This window comes from Apus apus, chromosome 16, assembly GCF_020740795.1.
Source record: "Apus apus isolate bApuApu2 chromosome 16, bApuApu2.pri.cur, whole genome shotgun sequence".
Taxonomy (NCBI): Eukaryota; Metazoa; Chordata; class Aves; order Apodiformes; family Apodidae; genus Apus; species Apus apus.
The window spans coordinates 7,343,188-7,361,547 of record NC_067297.1 but is presented as its reverse complement, the minus strand read 5'-3'; the positions used below and the strand labels follow the sequence as shown (position 1 = coordinate 7,361,547).

The 18,360-nt window shown below is 43.4% G+C and overlaps 2 protein-coding genes across 3 annotated transcripts in view; both read right to left on the bottom strand.

The window, feature by feature from the left end:
* The window catches only part of DGCR8 (DGCR8 microprocessor complex subunit), a 1,090,394-nt gene that overhangs the window by 917,162 nt on the left and 154,872 nt on the right, over positions 1 to 18,360 (bottom strand). The window lies entirely within an intron of this gene.
* PGAM5 (PGAM family member 5, mitochondrial serine/threonine protein phosphatase) lies at positions 18 to 10,462 on the bottom strand. 2 transcript variants are annotated; one of them, XM_051633670.1, is made up of 6 exons: positions 10,170 to 10,462; positions 6,753 to 6,931; positions 5,227 to 5,352; positions 3,964 to 4,052; positions 3,544 to 3,677; positions 18 to 1,812 (listed from the first exon to the last, which is right to left on the bottom strand). In XM_051633670.1, the coding sequence occupies exons 1-6, from the start codon at positions 10,436 to 10,438 to the stop codon at positions 1,662 to 1,664; spliced, it is 948 nt and encodes a 315-aa protein (XP_051489630.1). In that variant the 5' UTR covers positions 10,439 to 10,462; the 3' UTR covers positions 18 to 1,661. The 2 variants fall into 2 exon arrangements, with proteins under 2 accessions (XP_051489630.1, XP_051489631.1); XM_051633671.1 differs by having other exon boundaries at positions 3,544 to 3,674.

Below are 18,360 nucleotides of genomic sequence, written 5' to 3'. Positions count from 1 at the left end.
AAGAGACAGGAACAAGAGACAGACCAGTTATTTTATTCAAAACTTTTAAAAAGTTAATAGACAAAAACTGATAAGTTATTATTCTCATTGCATCAATGAGAGATACATTGTGCTGGTTTCCTTTTGCCCCCACAACTCACACTACACAATGATCATGTTTTCTTCCCCCCCCTTACCCCATTTCCTTTGAAATCATCCTGACCCAACAGTCCTGTATCAAACAAGCCCTTTGTCTCACTGTGGTGGGTGCCAGCATCATGCTTCATACAGCTCTGGCAGGAGGAGTTTGGGGTCTCACCAACATTCTTGGCAATAAGAGAACCTGTCAAAGAGGTCATTGGTGTTTGCTGTCCTATAGATGTGCTTGTCACCAAGGCAGACTCTGCAGATGGTGACATTTCTCATCATTCCAGGTGTTACAAGAGCTAAGTTACTACACGAGCACACATCCTTCAGATGAAACACTTCTAAGCCCTTACCTCAAATGTGCAACCTGGTTCTCTGCCACCCATTTTTTTTCCCCACAGCAAGTCCAGCAGTGTCAGAGCTGTACAGAGGAGCGACTTACTTAAAACATTTCTGCCTGTCATCAGTACTGCACCCTTGGCCCAGAAAAGCCATCCCACAGGTCACCTCTTCACCCTTCAGGCAACAGCAGTTTCAAGGAGCAGTTTGCTCTGACACTGCAGAACTTCTGACCTGAACTAGCCTGACCTTGAACTGCTGGGCAGTGTCAGTTCTCTACTCTGGAAGCAAGATACCATCCTGCACAGATCAATTGGAGAGCAGAAACAAGACTCTGCTCCTCAGAAGTGTAAGAGTCAGTAACTGGGTGTACTCACTGAATTGCTGCTTTCCTGTCCTTCCATCTTACCGCTGCAAACTCATCCCTGCATCTTTCTACAGACCAAGCTGCAATTAAAGGCTTTATGAGACTGAAAAACACTGTTCAGAATAGCTTAAAGGATTTCCTGAGGATGGAAGAATATTTAACACAAGCAGCAGTTAATTGTAGCACCACAGCTCAGAGGCAAGTGGGTTTTTGCCCTCTTTGCTTTATGCTTATAAACCCTAGGCACAGTTTACATTAGCTTTTTGGGGGCAGAGGGGAACAAAAGCACAACATAAACAAAACCTCAACAGCTTAAAAAAAACCACCTGAACACTTATTCCTTGGACCTTTGAACAGCAGAACACCCTCTTTGTCACTTCTTCTGCAAGAGCTGAAACAAGTTGGCTCATCTTCAGTTTCAGCTGCAGTGTGATACAAGGCTGTTCCTTCCAGTTCCCACACCCAGTGCTTTCCTGCACAAGACAAATATCCACAGGAGCAAGCTTTGGTTTAGAAATTCATGGAGGCAAGGCAGGAGGGAAATTCAGTGCTCTTGCAGCTGCTGAGCACACAGACATTCAATCTCTTTGTATTCCACAGCTCAGCTTGGAGCTTTGGAGAATACTTGAGGACGGGACAGCTTCAGGCTTACAAAGAGTTCTTTCCTGGACTGAAAGGCAGACATGAGCATGTATGAAGGAGGCAAGGGGCTAAAGGACATTTTTAAGACAGCATCACACCCCAACATAACAAAGAAAAACCTAGTGGTACTGTAGCCAAATGTGTGAAGACTCCAGAGGCAGCTCCTGCCCAGCCAACAGTTGCTCGTTCAGGTGCGCGTGATTTTCTCGGGAGGCATGAACCCCGTGTCCCCCAGCATCCGAAGGGCCACTCGTCCGTTGGGCCGGATCACCAGGTGGGTGATGCTGCCATTGTTGAGAGACATTCGCAGCCAGCCTTCTGGGGGGAACTGCAGAGCTCTGGGAGGGGAGAAAGGAAAAGAAACAAAGGGTATTCTTTCATTAAAGAATGCTCACATCACCTCGTGGTCTAGCTAAGGAAAAAAAACCATACTGATTAGTCGCTGTGCAGCTCACATGCAGATGCTCCCACACAGCCTTGGGAAAAAATATTTTTCCTGTGTAATTGATGGGGAAAACACAGCCCTGGTAATTGGCCCCGAGCCAACAATGCAGTTGCATAAGCAGCATCCAGCAGATAGGCATGATTGATTATTGCAGGCTGGATTAATGCCAGCCGCTGGAAGGTGGGAGCTCCACCGCAGTCAGGCTGCTGGGAGGAGACAGCTCAGCACCCAGTGGCCTCCACAGGCCTCAGGGGCAAACAGCACAGTTCTGGGCAGCATTTTAGCCTTAGGGTGAGTCAGTATGTAAAAGCCGCAGAGGCAGTGAGACAGGAGTCATGCTACATGCCTCTATGTGCCCATGGAAGAAATTCAGCAGAGCTACTTCCCATCAGCTGCACTGTTCCCCAGAAGTGTCAAGAAAATACCTCGTGCTTTCCCTAGGAACACAGTATCACAGCTCACCTCCAGCTATTCTAACATTCCTAACTGAATAGCCTCAGGACTTCAACCAACTGTAGTAAACAGTGGGGAAAAAGCACAAAGTTGTCCCAAACATCTTTTGTCTCAGATACTGAGGAAAAACTTGAGTTCGACTCTTAGGAAGTCTTTTAGAAAGGCTAAGAAATTAAGTAACAGCTACAGTCAGGCTAGATTCAAAGGGAAAGCCACATGGATTGTGTTCAGTTGTGGTATCAGCCTGGAATGGATGGCACAGAGAGAATTTAAAAAGGGAGGAAACAGCAAAAAGTATGTGGCTATTTCAGAAAAAGCCTAGATAGCAGCACGATGATCTCTTTAGGCACAGGAAAGAGTTATTCTGTTTACCTGATCAATAATTTTAAGTATAGCAATTCTCAAGAGCTCTAAAGCAGCCCACAAAGCAGAATGGCTAGCATTTAACTACCTCAGCTAAATAAAGCTTACTGAAATTGCTGCAGGTATTGATCAGATTAAAGTTTAATCACATCTATCCTGCTCAAGACAAATTATCTTACAGACAATGCTTTGTTGATAGGGAAGAAGAATAAAACTGGATACAGAGACAAATACTCAGAACTGTTTCCTCCTTCATGAACAACCGTGATGGCAGCAGAAAGATCCACTCTCCCCTCTAACCCAATACTAGGTGTTACTGCAAGAACACACTAATACAACTTCAACATAATACAAAACCTTCCATTAGTAAAGAATTCCCCAAACTAAACCAATATTTAATTGTGTAAGATCAAAGTCCCTTCACCTCAATAAGACACATTGAGTCAGGCACTCTGTTGCCTTTTCCAACAGCCCCCACAGGCATTGCCCTCAGGTTTATGGGCAGCAGAGGCACATGGCATCAAACAAGACTGTTCAGGTGTACAAAAAGGTTTCAAGTCTCACCAATTTAACTATTTTCACTTTAGAATTAGAATGGAAGTGTTACAATTTTCCAATTTATCCTCTATCTGTAAATGAATCCTGTGATGAAGCTGCAGAAGCAGCTGCTCACAACACAGGCACTGCTGCCCAACCACTTCAAACAAGCCAAACCAACACCTCTAGCTTGGTGGTGCCACACACCAACAACACAGGAGAACTGTGCCCTGGTTCAAGAGCAGGGCTGGCTGGGCAGCCCCACACCCACCTGCACACGATGTAGCGGATGACGTTGGCGTGGCAGACGAAGATCTCGTAGCTGTCCTCCTCCTGCTTGGCATCAGCTCTGTGGATGAAGTTTCGAAAAGCAGCCTCGATCCGAGCTCCATCTTCGTAGTACTGCTGAGGGCACAGAGGTCAGTGTGACACAGGGCTCAGAGCAGCACCTCCTCAGCAGGAGTTCCTTCCAGGGATGCACACCTGAGGCTGAACTAATACTTAAGGACTGTAAGTGATTTTAACTGCTCGGTGCACTTACTGGGCAGGAGAAAAGCAAGCAGTTATCTAAGGTCAATGATGAAAAGCATCAGCTCAGACACTGCACTTTACCACTACAGCCAATATAATGCATATTAAAAACCCTAAAGAATTAAAGAAAAAAAATCCCCAAATTTCAGTAAAAAGTTACCACAGCTTCTGGTTTCCAGTGAGAGACTGGAGGGTCTGGTTCTATAGGAGCTCCCTCTCTCAGCAGATCAGTACTGATTTTTTTGACTCCTGAAATATTAAAAACACATTCAGAAAGGACTCGTTACCTCACGTGCCACTGCACATAAGCCCACAACTCTACAATCAACACATTTTCATAAGCTTTCTTCCAAGGAAGTCCTCCTCTCCATCCTGAAGACTGTTCCAGTCCCCACCCTTCCTATCAGAGCATGTGGATCTCTCCAACACAACTGTTCTGTCATCAGCAAGATGCAGTTTATTCCAACTGAGAACAGCCAGACCTGCCTGGCACAGCAAACTGAGGCTTCTCAGTCTGCTGCACTTTGAAGCAATGCATTGGAAAAGATGTCTGTCAGTTAATGCTTACTGCTAGTTAATGCTAATTAATGTTAATATTACACTTGATATTTAACATTTATATTAATATTTTAATCCGTGATTCTGAGGAAGGACAAGTGGTTTAGATCAGGCTTTTTGGTTTGGGCTTGTGTGTTTGTGTTCTGGGGTTTTTTGAAGCAGTAAGGTTCAAAACAGGTTAAGAGAACTCACTTTCAGTTAGTGATACCTGAATACCTACTAAAATATCAGACAGAATTATCTATAGTCAACTATCTTTGGTTTAGATTCTGGTATGCCTGAACAGCAGGGAAAAAAACCCCACAAACAAAAACCAAACAGAAAATTCAAAACAAAATCCAAAAAACAAACCCTCCAACAACTCCTCTATGAACAAAGCAGTCACCCACCCACATTAAATAACCCTTACACCTTTGTGGCTGTGCCACATCTTGCCCTGCACACGGGGCAGCAGAGCACAGACCAAGAGCCTGTTAACTAACCCAGGAAGCACCACTACAAGAACTGGAGCTCAGAATCCTCTTCTCTCCTGAACTACTGCCCCCTGAGGCTGAGCCCTGAGCCCATCCTGATGACCTGTGAATCTTTGCTTTAGGAAACACACAAGTGAGGAGCAATCAGCAGAGATCTCCTCCACAGCAAAACAGAGGTAGCAGCTACTCACTCAGAGGGGCAGATCCCTCCTGTATTTTTAAAGATGAACTGGAAACAAGGAGAATTAGGATAGTTACGTTTCTTTATAAATACAGACACGTTCACACAGGGCTAGAAGTTTCTCAACCTAAACTCAAAGGCAAGCTTAGAATTATACTGGAAGCAGCTTTCATTATCAGAAGACAGTGAAAAATTAAGGAAAGTCACTTACCTGGGAGATGTTTGCTTATAATTTCAGTTGTTTCAGTTGCTCTAGTCATGGAGGAGTAGATAATCTGATCAAACTTCAATCCCAAACTTGCCAGCCTTTGTCCAGTCAGTTCAGCCTGCTCTCGACCTTAAAAATGACATTCATTATATAAATTGGTGATACTCACACAAGTGCTTCACATGAACTACCAAAAAACTTGTCCAGTAGATACAAAAGGTCTCCATCAATGTCAGGGTTATTTTTTTCATCTCACAAAGTAACTGGAAAACATTTTTACCAAGGTCACTGCTTATTCAGATCAAGCTTATTGGCTGGACAACTTTGAGTTTTATTTCCATTGGCAGGAAAAGTTAATGTTTTTTGTTGTTTGTTTTTTTTAAACTAAAAATAACATACATATTTATCTAAACTTTTCAGAGCCTTTCACTAAATTATTAAACATCCCTGTTAGCCCCATCCCAAGGGAGACACTTCCAATAAAAGATACTGCTGGCCCAAGCCACCTGCCATGTCTATGTTTGGTGAGCACAGAGAGGAGACTGTGCCAAACAGATCCACTCTGACCTGACAGGGCATTTTCCATAATTTTTCCATCATCTGGGAACAGTAAAGAACCACAGCATTTGGATAGGGAAGTCTTTACTCCATCTTCCAGGTAGGAAGGTGAAAAGGCAACAGACAGTTTATGTCATTTACCTGAGGCACAGGGTGAGACAGGATTAAGATTATGCTCTGTTACCACTTTAAGGTAGCACCTTAGTCCTGAAATTAGCATTTCCCTCCCATTTGCACACTGACTTGGGGGGGGGGGGGTGGAAAGGTGTTTATACTAAACATTTTGGCAGCAGATTTCCAAAACCTCAAGCAGCACTGCACACTAATAATTCTTTACCCCTCAAACCAGTGTTGGCATACATACAGTCAAGAAAGTGTTCAGTGCTTGTCAAGTACACTGTTAAAAGATAATACTAATTAACATTTGAGACTAGTCACAGGATTAGTGAATTAAGATTAACACAGAGTCTTCATTTCATGGAACTCATGAGCAGTATTCCCAAAAAGAATGCTTAGTAGCAAAAGTGAAATGTATTTAATTAAGCACTCCAACTGAAAAGTCAGGGGTTAGTTACTATATTTTTTTTTTAGATCAGCAAATAAAGTAACAGAAACAGAAGCCACCTTTTAACAGAAATCTATCTCAAAGATAGTCATGGAGCTCAGTTTAAAAGCTTGAGCCCTGGAGTATGTCAGCTGGCATGAACATTTACTCAAGCAACCTTAAGATAATTGGAAATAGTCTTTGTGAAGTTTCTTTACAACTGTGTTTAAAACTCTGTAAGGCATGTTTCAATATTTGGATTTAGAGGATCAAAAATAGACATGACATCTTTCTGCTAAAAAAGATCCAGGAAATGGATTAAGGTTTGGCACTGAGACCCAGAAGAGAGCTGAGTGACATGAGGACAGCAGCACATCAACAACGACCTTCTTGAGATGCAAAGTGTGATGCTTCTAGAAGTACATACCCAGGGGGGTCAGAGTTCTGTCCTTATCAGACAGGCCATGCAAATTGTACTGGGAATGACGGATAAGGAATATGTGTCTGGTGGCTTTTGCTTTGCAGTGATTTAAGCGTGAGGCAAGTTCTTCTTCCCCAGTTTCTTCATTTTTCTTTTTGAGGTTGATAAGAGCCAGTGGTTCACGTCTACACAAACACATCGAAAATGCCATTTTTAGAGAGGGGAGACTAAAAGGCAGAAGAATTTTACAAATGGGCAGTCTCACCTTATTTCTAGATAGAGCTGAAATACTAAAATTGACTGTTTAGCCATTAATGTCACAATACTGATACAAACCATTGTGTAAGAGCTATAAATAAAAGCCTGCATTAAAAAAACAAAGTCAAGGCCACAGGTGAAGAGGTGTAACTGACACACACATTTGCTGTTCAGCGACTGCGACCTCTCCTCACCCAGCTGACCTGGCTTCTCAGGAGGACACCAGGCACAGGGGACTGTCCCCTCCCTCCCCCAGTGCCACAGACTGCCTGGTGCTGACACCAACACTACACTATCAGTATCAACTCTGTCCAAATCTTCCAGATTAGTCTCCTGGTGGCTGCTCTGCACTGATCCCTGCCCCATTAATACAAATCCTTTCGCTGTCTCTCTCCACCTCAGAGGGTAAATCCTTTCCTTTGATCTCCTATCTAAAGAACAGTTAATTTAATTCAGACCAGATCTCACTTCTTCCATTACTGTAATTAAACTTTATTAATAGATTTTTATTCAAGATTATAATTTCTGCTCTGTTTGAGACAAAGTAATTTGGTCATAGAAAACTGCTGTTTCGCACACCCATTTCTACAGTTGACAGCAAGATTGGCCTTAAAAGGCCCTGGCATCCACTTTGCTTTGGTAAAGACAGGTTTTCTATTAAAAAATGAGGCTCAAGACATTCCTTAATCTGTTAGCAAAGTTCAGCAATCCATTAAAAATGAAACAATAGTCCAATAACAAGAAATTCCATTGCTACTTATTTTGCTTCAGCAGAAACTACATTGCTGGAAAGATACATTAGGAAAATATAAAAAAAATCTGAAAAATTAAAGTTTGTAAAGTAACATAGGAATGAATTAATCTTATGGTAGAAACACATAACGAGAAATGCCTGAGTCAAAGTCCTGCCCCCTCCACCCTCAGTGCCTCTGAAGTTACTTGATGGCAACACCTGCTTCAAAATACAACAAATGCTCTAACAAGCCATGAGAAGAAAGCTTAGCAGTATTTTTTGCATAAGATAGTTTTAGAAAGTTTATGAACAGGAAAACATTTAATACTGCTAAGACTCAACTTCAGTAGGTTTCTTTTGGCCACTGGAACTCAGAAGATGACAAATGCAGTTTTCTGCTTTCCCATATAAAAAAAACAAATCGCCCCAGATCACAGTGGAACAGAACTCTGCTAAAAAGCAACCCATGAACTGTCTGCAAACCTGCCAAAAGTATAACCCGTGACAGTGCCCTGCACACCTTTCTTCCAGGAAGCCCCGCATGTCACTGAAACGTATCAGTCAGCCTGACAAATGTTTTCATGCTTGTAACATACTTCACAATCAAGGTATTTCAAGTTTTATTTCGAATAAAACTATCTGAAAGAACTTCTCAGAAAATATATGAAGGTGTCTGAAATCCACAAATTTCGACAAGAATTCAAAGCTTATTTTTTTCCCTTCCTCCACCAGTTTTCCCAGTTAACAGAAGCTTAACTGGAAGAGCCTTCAGACAAAGTATTTTACATTCATGACAGTATATCTAGTCTTATGCAAGGACTGAGGTCTGCAATTACTGTGCAAGTAGCACAGACCATTGCAACATCCTAGGTTTAGCATCATACCTGACCAACAAGAAGTCTGAAAACAAGATCCTTGCATTCTTCTGTTCCAAACTTGAAAAGCCACCAGTTGTTAAGAATACTGTCATACCTGGTTATCTGCTCATAAAGTGACTTTGTAAATCCTTCCCTGCCTGCCCCAAAGAGAAGTGGCCAGATGCTTTGTGTATTTATAAGACTTTTAAATATCCAAAAATCAAAAATAATACTTCAACCAGGTATAGCCAAAGTCAGACCACACCAACTGGTAGACACCAAGCAGCAGAAAACAAAAACTGATCAATGAAAATGTGTTTACATAATATACCATTTGCACACTGTGATGAATGATAATATAATACACTATCCTTAGCTGCTATTAAGTGTTATCTAGCTATAGTTATTCAGGCAATTGTGACAGATACATCAGTGGTAGCACAATTATTACTTCCTGAACTGGGTAAAAAAAAAAGACTGAAAGCACCTTAGAATCCCTGAAGAAAATTCCTGAAAAAAAAAACATTTAGCAGAACCCGAAACATCAGGATCTTCAGTTAAGCAAGCAGCTTTAGTACCTCCCTCAGTGTAACTGTGTGATCAGCTAGAATGTTATTTAAGTTTTACTTTTATAATGAGAGTGTATATAGTCCTACTTACATAAGCATTTGATGCCACAGCATCTAAAAAATCAAAACAAGATCCATTATACAATAAAAATCTGTCAGTGCTTAAGTCTGGATTTACTATGATTAAACTGGAGCCTGACATAAGTCTACCCTGGGAGATAATTCTACCATGATCTAAATGATCCAGAGCCCGATACAAATATTTGCACATTCTAATTAAAGAATCAGGAAAGAAATGTAGTTAACTCTTGGGTGAGCATGTTTCAACACCGTGAAGACCACACTAAGCTAGGCTGAAAGCAAGATCAGCTTTCCCAGGATTTAAGAGCACTACCTCGCAGTTCCACGGCCAACACGAGCAGAGGCCCAGGCCATGCCCAGCACGCCCAGATCTTCTTCATCCACACGGGCGCGGTTGTTAGACAAAAAAAACTTGACGTAGACATGAACCAACACTGATACAGGTTAAGCACTGCGTTAAAAAACCCGACACGTCTTCTACCTACGGCGTGTGATCCCATCTCACGGGATCTGTGCATCTGCACCGCGGGGAAGGGCTCGGAACTACCCCAGACCCCGGGAAGGAGCCTCTCCAGGTGCCCACGTGCCCCGGGATGTCAGGAATTGTCAACGATATTCAAGAGTTTCAACTATATTCTGCTTTGAGCCGTTTACCAACCTAAAACGTCACCAGGACACGAGCCCTGCGGGCTCCCGGCTCCGTCCCCGGGCTCCGTGCGTGTCCCGGGGCTCTGTCCCCACCGCCCGGTCCGGCCGCGGGCGAAGGGCTCCGAGCGGCCCCCCCGGGGCTGCCCTTTCCCTCCCCTGCCCCTGGGAGGGGCGCTGACCCCAACCCTGAGCCCGCGGCCCCCGCTGCCCCACGCGCAGCTCAATGCGGGGGCATTTCGGGGCAGGGCCCCCCCCCAGATCCCGCCACCGCACGCACCTGTCCCAGTTGCTGTCCCAGTAGCCGCCGGTGCCGGCGGGTCTCTCGATCCAGCCGGGAGCCGCCGGGCACGAGGCGCCGGCGGGCGGCAGCAGCAGCAAACCCGGCGGCGCGGCGGCCGCGGGGGGGACGGCGGAGGCAGAGCCCCCCGAGCGCGGCTCGGCGTCCCCGCCGCGGGCCGGCTGCTTGCCCACGGCCACGGCGGAGAAGAGCACGGAGCCCCCGGCCAGCCCGCAGGCCGCCAGCGCCAGAGCGCGGCGCAGCGACATGGCGGGAGCGCCTCACCGCGCCGCGCCGCCCCGCCCCGGACGGAGCGCGGCGTGGGGCAAGATTCCTGCGCTGAGCGCGGGGCGGGGCGCCCGGCGCGGGGAAGCGGGGCTGGGCCGAACCGGGCCGAGAGGCAGGACCCGCACGGAGCTGGGCCTCGGGGCAGCCCCAGCTCGGCCCCCCGCAGCCGGGCTGCCGGGAGCCCCGGGCAGCCGGCCCATCGGCCCCCATCGGAAAACCGGTTTCTGCCGCAGGCGGGTGGCGGGGCGGGCGCTCCCTGCGTAAACCCGGGGCTGCCAGCGCGGTGGGATCGTATTTAGATACAATCCCTGGGCTGACTTAACAGGAATCGGGCACAGTCAGCACTGGGTTCCTGGCGCTGGAAGCGGTGAGCGGTGGGGAGCACCGGCGGTCCCGCAGAGCCGCGGGGCCGGAGCGCGGGGCCGCGCGTTCCCCGCGCCAAGGAGCGGCCCGCCCGGCGCTGCCCCCGGCCCCACCCGCTGTCCAGGAGCAGGATCTCGCTTTAGTTCCAGCAAGGCTGCCTTCTGCAGAAGAACCTACGTGTGCAAACGGGAGCGCTGGTCACCCGCGGGTCAGCAGTGGTGCTGCCTCAGTAATCGCAGCAGGAGCCCTGGGGAAGGGAGCGGGACACGGCACCTTTCCCTGAGCTGACACCCCGCATTCAGTACTGGTTTTCTGCCTCTTACATTCAGCAGTTTGCTAATGGTGACAGAAATAACATTGAAACTGAGTCTCGGGATGCTGCCAGATTTTACAGATTCCGTTATTCATATCAATATTTGACTATTTAATTATGCATTATTACCACTCCTGTCCACCTGTTCAAGCCTCCCCTTCCCACCCACGTTCCCCACGCTACAAATTGCACTCCTCACATTATTCCACTAACATGCCAGATGGGTACATTGTTTTCAACAGCCAGTTTTCAAACAGCACACTCCAGAACAACTGAAAATCGAGCCTGTGGCCTCTCCCAAGCACACAGAAATCTGTTTTGCTCCATCATGGTGCTAACAGGCTCCTTTGTTCTGCGGGACTTACAGCAGAACTGCGAGGACTCCGAGCCTCCCCGAAAGAAAATGCTCTTTCTGCTAAAGCAGGAACCACTTTCCAGCTTTCCCAGCTGAGTGTCTTTCCCCTGTCCCACCACTTTGTGTCTCTGTTTCACAGACAGATGGTGCAGACGGAGAAAGAAATCTGTCTTACAGCTCCTTTGGCTCTAGGACATTTTACAGATCAACAGTGGCCCCCAGGCGTCGGACAAGGGAATCAGAGACCCTGATGAAAATCTACAGTTCTCAGTCTCCATCTTCCTGCAAATTACTTCTAAATCTTTGCCTCCCCAACCCCGTAATGCCTTTTCTCATTTATCCCTCATAATAATAATTATCCACTAACTGTCCCACCTGTCTCCTACCTCTCCCAGCCTGCCATCTAACCTGAACCCCAGTTGCTGCATTTGACCTGCAATCCCTCACAGAAGGAAAAAACTGCACCAGAGACCAGTGCTCACCTGGGGACAGGGACAGGCTGAAGCTGGATGGGAGAAACACTACAATTCCTGATAAATCCCTCAACTGCTTAAACCAAATTCTAAAATCATATGGCTCAGTTTGAAATTTCAGTACTATTAAAAGTACATCAATTGCACAAATAACCTGACACACAAGGTCAAAATCCCAGGATAGACACAACCAAGGTCCCTGAGTGCGTGACAGTGGCACCAACTCATACCAGAGCTGAACTCAGCTCTCTGCCAGGAAAGTTTGAGACTGTTGTTAAGCAATCATAAAACTTGCTTCCTCAGCAAAAATGCATTGCTGAACATCTGGGCAACCTCATTGTGCTAAAAAAATGAACGTGATAATACTGCTTGCCTCAGTGCTCCATTTGGGATGTCATTCTTCTGCAACAATGCTTCACCACCAGGGATCACCTGTGCTTATGCTCACATGCTGCTCATAAGCAGCTCTTTTTTTCTTAGTTTAGGTACTAATGCACTTGCATAATCTATGTTCAAAAGTCTTTTGATAGTATCTTAGATTTCATTCTGGAAGTCCAAAAATGTTATTTTTAATTAGACTACCATTTTGTAAAACTTGTAATTCAATGAAGTTAAAAAAAAACACTCTAAAAACAATTTTTTGAAAGTTACCAGTAGCTTGAATATACAGTCCTGTGTTACACTAATAACTACTTAACTTCTCGCTCTTTGTTTTATTATATCTATTCATATTGCTTCTATTGTAGTCCAGTTCTATTGTGTTGTATTTCATCTGTGAGCAGAAAATCCATCTAAGAGGATAACAACCTGCTGATGGTTCCCACTAATGCAATTACTCTGTTAGCTAAAACAGTAAATGCTTGCACTGCTGATGCCATAGGGCAAATACTCAGGGGGTTATCACATTTCTGTGGTTAGCTGCAAAGATACCTCCAAGCAAGGTGCCCAAGGTGGCTTTTCAACTGTGTTGTGACCAGGACAAAGCGTAACAGAAGTCAGAGAGACAGAGAGATGGCAGAAAAATCAGTACAGACGTGGCCCAACAAATGGTGTTGCTCACCCCGGCAGGCAAGGTAGGAGCAAGGGCAGCCCTTGGGCTTAACTTCACTACAGGAATACAAAGAACTTCTGTTTTCTGGATGGGACCTGGATCCCTACAGAGATAAGTCAGTGTCTGGATGTTTCACCATCCAGTGAAACTACAGGGAGAGCAAGGGCAGGTCTCTAGCCTGCAACTAGCAAGCAAAATTTATGAACTTTCAGGCATTCTTTTTTTTTTTTTTTTTTTTTTTAAACAAAAACACAACCAACAAACCAAACCAAAACAAGAAGACTAATAAAAGGACAATTGAAATTAGGAAAATGTGTTTTTTGAAAAGCCCTTTCCATGACATCAAGCACATTCATTCACCATGTATCACCTTCCCAGTGTTAACAAAAATCTGTAAATTTATTCTCAAAAGAGAAAGAGAGAGGGGAAAAGGAAAGATGTCATTTGATCCAAATGTATTCAGACATATACTGTGGACTTACTGCTGGCCTTCTTAAAGGAAATATTGATGTCATCCTGGCCTGCTTCAGCCCCAGCAAAATGTAAATGATACACTAGTTTAAACTTTTGGGTTATAAAAAGATGCTACTTAAGCTCACTCAATACTTTTTTCTTTTACTCATACTGCTTTTAAGCAACTTTGGTTTGCATGATTGGACCAGTTAGAAGATTTTGAAGCAGATAATGACTTCCTGACCATATCTGACCACAACACGGAAGGATAAGCACAACCACTCAAGTGTTGGTTAAATATAGCACCGAGTGCAAGGAGATTTTGGCACGAAATAAAGTCTACATACATATATATGTTAGCACTGATCCAGATCTTGAATTTAATTTAGGGGTTGTGAATCACCCACTAGAGGATCCTTCAGACCTCTTTTGACCTGAAGAAAATGAGAGAAGCTCATTAGGATGAAAGACTTGTCCTCTTCCCCAGACATGCTCTCTATATGCATATTTAAAACTAGTCTTCACCTTATCTAGAGCATAGAAAGCCTTTATATCACAAAAGATTAATCCATTTCTTAATTTAACACTCATAGTCACTGTCTTTCTAACTGAAGTAGATTGGAATAAATGTCTTTACTAACAGTGGGCATCAGTGGTAAACTGAAGTATTTCAAATACAGCTGTAAGGAACTGCTCTTCCTCCCTGTGACTGAATCTCTTTCCTTTCTCCTTTAGTAAGGAGTAAACCTCTTCAGGACACTGTGACTAAACTGTGATTAACACTGAGAAGTAACAAAAAAATAATGAAAAACCTCCTTGCAATGACTGCAGCATTCAAAGCAGGGCATTGCAGATCTATGACAATGTGTGTCACCCCATCATGTACAGGGTATTGTGTTTTCAGCTCTGGGTACCTAACAGTTTATTACCAATGAGTTCTTCTCTATGTCTTGGCTTTCCATCATTTACAACCAGAAGATTTCACTCTACCAAACACAAACTTTCATAGTTACAAATGAAAAGACACACCAAAAATATATCTGTGAAAGGGAAGACCTAAAAAAAATTAAAAAATTAATTTTTGAACTGGTAAACTAGTCTCATTAATACAGTCTCTAGCACTTTCATTAAGTAAACACATCCAGTTCTGCCCCTGGAGTCATACTCATGAAACTAGAGGGTTTATAACTGCAATACTTACACTGCATTATCTAATGTAATGCTCTAATAAATAATGATTTATCATACCAGAAGGGTTTGATTTGAAACAGATGGTCTAAGGAATGGAAACATAAGCAAAGTATTTCACTGTAATCACTATCCAGGAAACAAAAAGGGATTTTTTATTATTGCCTCAAGGACCACACTCCCCTCCCAATGTTTTTGTCTTAGATAACAGTAAACTTCTATTTTGCTAATGAAGCACAGGTGCTGCTGATGGCTCACAAGCATGAAACAGAACTCATGCATTTTCCTCAGCTTGATTAGTAAGTCAGAATTTGCTTTTACAAGAGCTTTTCTGCTTTTGCAAAGTTAACTGATCTCTCTTCACACCATTTTCTTCATTTTTTATTTTGCTTTACAAAAGACAATAAATGTGTAGTTGTTATGGACTTGACAGTGTTGTCTTCAGTTGAATTTTATAGTAACAGTCAACTGCTAAGTGCTTAATATTTAAGCACCACCTCCCTAAACCTAGCTCTGCTTTTAGGTGCATTGGCAAACCATTAAAACATTTGATCTGCAAAATTCCATTGGCAGGAAAGAGAGCACTCTGCTTGCAGAATCGATTGAGGTACTGTGACACACATCATTACAAGATTTCTAGTTTTAATGATGCATTTCATGTTTTACGAGAAATATAAAGGCAAAAATCTAGCTCCCCTAAAATGGATAACCTTTTCTGTCTCTCTGCCAGGAGCTGTTTCAGGTGTTCCCTGCTTTACATCAGAAAAAACCACCCTAGGGATGAGCTTGGGACAGGCTGTCTAAACCCCAGTGTTCCTGTTTTTGGAGGATGGTCAGCCACATATGTGACATTCTCTGCTGGAAAGGCGGCAGAAATAGCAGCTGCAGCTCAGATTTAGCTAGATGAGCTTTCCAAACACCTCCCCCCCTTTCAAAGAGACTAAGGCCCAGACCAAGCAAAGCACTTGCCTAGACTGCACCTGCCTTTAAATACATGCATAATCTTTAAGAAGTCAGTGGACCTTATTACTATTGTACTAGTGTTTAAAAAAACTCAAATAATAAGCTTGATTCTTACTTTCTCAGGTTTGGGGGCTTTTGGAGAGGTAGCATTTTTGTATTTCAAGCTCTTCTCTGCAATGCTGAAGACAGGGTTTTTTCCCTACCTCAGGTGAAAAAGTCAGAAACCCCCCTAAGCAAATGTTTGAGACTTCAGGAGCTTGGGGCCTTAAAAATCCCAAGCATTGTGAGACCAGTCCAAATAGCTTGAGAGGAAAGAAAAGTTAATGGGATATTCAACTGTTTAAACACAGATGTTATTGAGTATCTTATTAGTCACACTATCTAGTAAGTTTTGGTATGAAGCCAGGAGGTAAGAATACTTCAATATTACTTGCTATTCTCTTGATTTACTATGTGATGAACACCTTAGTGAGAAATGGCCTGAGAGCCTTGTCCTGCATGTTTCACAGAGATTGCATGAGCACAGGCTCCTTTCAGAGTCTGTCTGGACGAATTTCACACTGCCTTCCCTGGGTTTGTGCCTCGAGGGAGAATACCAGTGGAAAGATGAATTTGTCCCAGTGACAGTATTTCTCAAGAAAAAAGGGATTTAATGTTCATGTACATGACTGATGATGCACCAAAATAGGCTTGCCTCTGCTGACAGAGATGATGGGCAGAGCATCAGACTGAGCAGTCTCCCTGAGTTATCTCCTAACAGTCTGGTCAAGAGCCATTGCTTCCAAGTAAGAGGAGTCTGTACAGTTCCCATGTCTGTTGAGGATTTGTTTTTGCCTGAACACAAAATGCAAAATTCAGGGCTGAGGAAACAGAGTCTAATCACAGTTACAACAACCAGCACCTGGATCCTGGATCCTCAAATTCCATAAGTATAACTCAGACCTGTCCTACAGCATAACACAAACACTCCCACAGCCTTAATCTCCTAGCTGGGAGCAGCACATAATGATGTTATTTCACCTGAGAACTTGTTTTGTTTTTTACATCAACAAGTAAAAAACAATGGTGAGAGTCTTCTCATGTTACAATATTCATTACTACACATGTCATCCTTCTGTCTTTTTCCCCACACTAATAAGCACAGGACCTAATTATCCCTGTTCATGAGTAACTTTCTTCATCCTATCTCTGTCCAACAAAGTTTTGGCAGGCATCCTTAGCAGAAGATTTGAAATCATGTCCCTGCCAAAAGCTATTGCTGCTGATGAATCACAGCACACACAATTGAAAGGCTGTGGTTGCTTTTATAAATTTCTGTGCACATACATATATATGTAAATCTATGTGTATATATATGCATTTGTGTATATAGCAACGTGGAAATTGCTACACAAGAGACCAGGCAAAGTGGCATAGTGGCTTTTTCTCTCTTCCAAATGATGGTACTGAGCTCATTCAATGCAATTTCTGCTAATGTATTCATGCATTTTCTAGGGAAATGTTAAGGACCCTCATGTGAAAATCAGCCCTCTGCATTGAGCTCGTCTGACCACCACCACCACATTAGTTCAAGTTATCAAAGTCACCAGTTGTAGGACCCAAGTGATCAGTTTATCCTTGAGCACAGAATTAGCCAGTCATGGAACATCCAAGGAACTAGGCTTCAAAAATCAACCAATGTCAACCCAGCCTAAGGAGAGCGTTGGTTGCACATCCCCATGCAGGGGTTGCTGATTACAGCAGCAGAGTTGATGCTGTGCTGAAGGCTACCTTTGCTGCTTTTCTCTTGGTCCAGTGATATGGTTTTTACAACATCCTGTGGCAATTTAATCTACTTTTTTTGTCTGCCTTGTATTTTCATTCTGCTTTTTGGTAATTTCATTTAGTGTTCACTGTTTCTTGTACTGTGGGAAACAGAGACACTAATTCCTGGTTTGCTTCCTTCATGGCATTAATTATGTCATTTATCAGCTTAAAACCAACTGGGTTCAAGAAAGAGTTCTTGATGGGATATGCTCCAGACAGAAACTCATTCAAGAAAATTGTTTTTCCATCCCAACTGATTTGTCACTAGCACTTTATTGTTATAATCTGCTGTGATTTACCAGCAACTTTGCTTCATAAAGAAGTAATGTATAAAAATGACTGAGCTGAAATTAACTACAGGTTCATTAGCTAAAATAATTGTTGATATTTGGAGGAATTTATGCAGAATTCTTTAAAAAATGTTAGCAAAATCCACATTCAGCAGCCATTGCTGTAGCAATAGCTGAAATACACAGTGTACCATCTTATGCAAGTTTTTTGAATCTGCATTTGAGATCTCCTATAAAAATTTGTAACTTCAAAATGAAGAGTTATAAGCAATTTGCTGTTACTCTAGGTTGAATTTATGTTTTGTAATCAATTTAATAGCTCATACAAGATACAACTTTGAACTATAAACTGGCCTGGAAAAAAAAATACATATGCTTTCTTCTTGCCAACTTCAGCAATTTGTGTAGGGGAATTACTTTTACAATGCTTCACTCTGGCTTTTTTATGGTGCATTTGACACACACATGGCATTGAAAGACTGGTTGCTGCTTAAAATTAAAAAATACATTTTATACTAAAACTGTCCCTCCAAGATAAGTGCAGAAGAATGTGGAATTGCCAAAAACTAATGGCTATCCTGTGAGAACAGCAATCCATTTGAACTTTTCCCTGCCAGCCTGCTTTCAGTCCCCAGCCAAACCTGTCAA